The sequence below is a fragment of the Schistocerca americana genome, chromosome 2, assembly GCF_021461395.2.
Source record: "Schistocerca americana isolate TAMUIC-IGC-003095 chromosome 2, iqSchAmer2.1, whole genome shotgun sequence".
In the NCBI taxonomy this organism is placed as follows: domain Eukaryota; kingdom Metazoa; phylum Arthropoda; class Insecta; order Orthoptera; family Acrididae; genus Schistocerca; species Schistocerca americana.
The window spans coordinates 171,986,888-171,991,227 of NC_060120.1; the positions used below are offsets into that span (position 1 = coordinate 171,986,888).

The 4,340-nt window shown below is 36.2% G+C and overlaps 1 protein-coding gene across 1 annotated transcript; it reads left to right on the forward strand.

Moving 5' to 3' along the window:
- Positions 1-970: 970 nt before the first annotated feature.
- On the forward strand, positions 971-2,684 carry LOC124594837 (protein AATF). Its single transcript, XM_047133287.1, has one exon. The coding sequence runs from the start codon at positions 1,065-1,067 to the stop codon at positions 2,631-2,633; it is 1,569 nt and encodes a 522-aa protein (XP_046989243.1). The 5' UTR covers positions 971-1,064; the 3' UTR covers positions 2,634-2,684.
- Positions 2,685-4,340: the final 1,656 nt, after the last annotated feature.

Consider the following 4,340-nt stretch of genomic DNA (forward strand, 5'->3'; position numbering starts at 1 on the left):
CAGAACGATTATATGCCTTCCTTTTTGTTACCGCCAGGCCAACACAATAATGGAAAAGATTTATGACACACCTCGACTTTCTTTAATAGTTCCGTATGATAATATGGTGCGTCTCTGTCGACAAAATTATAGTCCTATGCATCTTGGACAGCGGATTCAGGAAATAAAAGACCAGAGAACTTGTCAAATAAATACCGTGAATTACGTGTTCGTTTCAAATGTTGGCACAGTATAAGCTGGAATAAACTGTGTTGCTGAAAAAGGGGTAAAAGTGGTACTGAGTGTACAAGCTCAGTGACATAGAAATTAAATACCTTGTTTCTTCAATGGACCATCAACATTTTGACAGAGGAAACTATTGTGTGCTTGATAAATGTAAATAGTGTCGTTTTTCTTTGCCCCAACGGATAAGTAACAAAAAGGACGATAATTGAGGCAGTAGACTGACTTCTCATACATCGTTACATGTATCTTATACTTCCAGGATGTCTCGTTAACAGCTTATGTCTGCAGTTTGCTTGTTTCTTTTTCGTTAGGAGTAATACAACGTAAAAAGCAAGTAATATGACTCTATTCCGTACTGCATTTATTTACAATTTTGAAAGCTAATCTCTCGCCTCATATTTTCTTTAATGCCATCTCTTGCAACAATAATATTCCATACGATGTAAATAATGATGTCGCTACGGCTTCTAAACTGTGTACAACTTGATAATTAGATAAATTCATTACGTTACAGTGTTGCATTTCTATTTTCTGTTCGGCGTTGGTTTTTGTAATTTACTGTGAATTCATGACAGGTGATTACTGGTTTATATCTTCAAAAAATTTTGAAGTTTTTACCCTTAAAGTCTGCATACTCAAGGAAATTATAATCTCCTTGTGATGACTTTACACAAAGATTTTAGGCTTCTCTCGATCAATATACAAAGATACTAACACGAGAACTCTATCTGTGGGTTGTGTACTACCTTTGAAAACCATGCTGTCTCGTTGTACATGTGACATGTGTTCTGTAAGTTGTGTGTGGAAGTTGTTTATATGAAGTATAGAGTTTATCAAGTATGGAATCTCACAAAAGAACTACTTCTCAGTCGATATTGGAATTAGTTAACCCGGTTCCTGTGTCATTCGATCCAGAAGATGACATAAACATTGATAGTGCAGCCAAAGTAGTAGAAAATTATCAGGAAGAATTCAGTGACGACGACATAGTGATATCCAAGTTTAAGAAGAGCGTAGATTTATTAGAGGATCAGGATGCCAGGTATTCAGGCCGGAAAGTCTCTCGCAAGTCTCTGGGTGCTGAGCCACGAAAAAATGAAGTTTTCGTACCGGGACCCAGCAGCAACGATAACAGTAGCAGCGAAGAGGAAGCCGGGAATGAATCGTGGGAGCGAGGCGATTCTGGCGAGAGCGAAAATGACGCAGATTATGGATATAGTGAGCAAACTACTGATGCTGCCACGGATGACGAAGCCGTGGACACTGGCAGTTCCGAAGAAGGCGAAGATAGTGCAACAGACGATTCTTTCAGCATTACTGGTGAAGCCAAACACCTCGTCGAAAACAAACAGGTGTCAGATATTGCGAGTGACAACTTTCAGCATGTTTCGAACAGAAATACGAATCTAGAAATTGAGAAGGGCAGATGTGTTAGAAATCAGCTTAGAATGTGGGACAGTTTACTTGAATGTAGGATTCACCTTCAGAAGTGTTTGTTGACTGCTAACAGAATCCCATCTCATGCAGCGTTTGAAGATTATAAACAGAAAGGTGGAGCACAGTTGAAAGATGCATTGAATAAGACCCAAAATTTTGTTACAGATTTGCTTGAGAAATTTATTGTGCTGCGTGAAGCTTTACTACAGTCTTTCCCCGAAACCAGAAATTTGAAATCCTCACAGGCAGGTTCAGAAAGTGCTGACGAGGAAATACCAAGTGACACAGAAGAAGATGGAGAAGCTGAAGATCTACTTGAAGAAGACGTAGAAGACAAATCGTTGTATGAGCCTAAAATTAAGAAACGAAAGATTGATGATTATGGAACGTTATTAGATACTCAGCATAAAGAATACTTGGAGTATCGTAACAGCACTATTCAGAAATGGAATGATAAGACTCGTGTTTCAAGTGGAAAAATTAGCAGCAGAAATTTTTCAAATTTTGAACAGTCTACTTTAAAACAAATTGAGCAGATTTTGAGTAATCGTCATCGACTTATTCAAAGAACGCAACTTAAGCGATCAACATACTCCCCTATATGTCAGGAGATACAGGAAGATGAGAATGCGAAAAACGAAGAACCAAAAGAGTCGGAAAGATTAAAAGAATACGATCCTGAAGTGTTTGATGACAGTGATTTTTATCACCAGTTGCTTCGAGAATTGATAGAACGTAAAACTGCTGGTGTTACGGACCCAGTGCAGCTTGGCCGACAGTGGTTAGAGCTTCAGAAGTTAAGAAGCAAGATGAAACGGAAAATAGACGTACGAGCAACCAAGGGACGGAGAATTAAATATGTTGTGCATCCAAAATTAGTTAATTTTATGGCTCCTATAGCGGAAAGCAGTTGGACAGATGAAGCAAAAACTGACCTATATAATTCTTTGTTTGGAAAAAAGAAATTGTAATTACAATTTCTGTATGTACATAAATGCAGTAAATGACTGTATAATTTGGTATAGAGTTGTCATAATTTCATTTAAAAATCCTGAAATTCTTATGCTTTTGCTACCAAGGAAGTGTCTCAGTTAACCATATCGCATGTGTCAATGGTCTAATGATAGCCTTTTAAAACATGGATGTAACTTATATCAATTGATACTGTAGTTATGATTTTAAGTCCATAAAAGAAGACTGAAATTTATTTAGGTTTTGTTTAACCTATCAACACTGAATGAATTGGTGGGTCTAACAAATGTGATATAGAAGCAGCTTGGTCACAATTCAAAGAATTATTCAGAGATTAGCCAGTGGTCGAAGATTGTGTGTGTGTTTCTGTGTTACTGATGTGGTTAGTCAAAGGAGATAACCTGTGTTGGTATCTCCTTTTTTTCTCTTTGGTTCCATTAGGCAGAGTCAAATAATGTAGGCCTAAATTAGACATCTTAGCAGGCAGGTAATGACTTACCACTGTCTGTCCTGCAGTTCCATAACTATCTGTGCAGGGCTTATGCAGATGCAACACTTTTCACAGGCTAATAAAGAGTGATAGAGAAAGTGCTTGTTTTAAAATGTTGATTCAGGGTGAGAGTTGTTAAATAAAAGGTTCATTTACAGAACAGGAATGGAGATGTGCAACTAAAATTTCATTTATGTGACTCTATATTAGAAAAATAACCAGTTACCCATAGAGGATTTGTGTGTGGCACACAGAAATACGTAATAGAAAACAGATAACACGAGCTTTCGAGTGCCTGCTCTTTCTGTAATAAGAGCACAGATATCAAAGTGTACATGCTTGTGGTAGCTGTCTCACTGCTACCCTGATCCTGTGTGTTTGGATGTCTGTTCAACTGTTTTTTGTTGTGTGTTTTTGTGTGCAATGGGTAAGAGGCTGCCTTTCCCTTATTTTACATATTTTTCCATCCAGGAATTCCCATTATTGTTAAGGATCATTATTTAATAATGACTCTTTGGTAATAAAGCCCATTATCCTTATAGAAAAGTTTGTTCTATATACTTATCATACTATGATCAAAATGTGAAATGCCCTTAATGTAAAAGAAAAAAATAAATAAACTGCCATATGATATATCCAATTTACCCATTACGGAATTGTGTAAAAGGAAGAAAATTAAGTAGGATAAGCCTCTATGAAACAAATTAAACAATCTAATACTTTCAAGAGCAGTGTTAAATTCACACTGAAATGTTAATGCATGTCATTAGCCAAGACAGTGTGGCCAGGTCTGAGCATTCTGGCAAACAGTATTTACTTTCTATATGAAGCCCCTAGATGTGTGTGTGACTACTCTTATGTACTCTTTAAAATTATTTTGTCATAAAGAAAAGACATCTAACTTACTTGCTCAGTTTTTTTATGCTAAACTATCTTGGAATGTTATTCCCAGAAATATTCAGTGAATTTTTTGGAATTATTGTGAGGTTCATAGAAAATGAATTCATTATGGTATATCCTCTATTCTATTGTTCCAAATCACTTAATCATAAGGTTTTTTTACATTCTCTTATGATGGCAATAAAGCTGGAATACCTTAAATATACTAAAATAAAATATCAAGCAGCATACCGTTTTCCAATTCTCCATATAACTTATGATTAATTTATTGGTTAAAACATCCTTAACATATGCCTACATCTACAGCTATACTCTG

What these genes read in the sequence shown, in the direction of transcription:
- LOC124594837 (XM_047133287.1), top strand. Translation starts at nt 1,065, where the DNA reads ATGGAATCTCACAAAAGAACTACTTCTCAGTCGATATTGGAATTAGTT.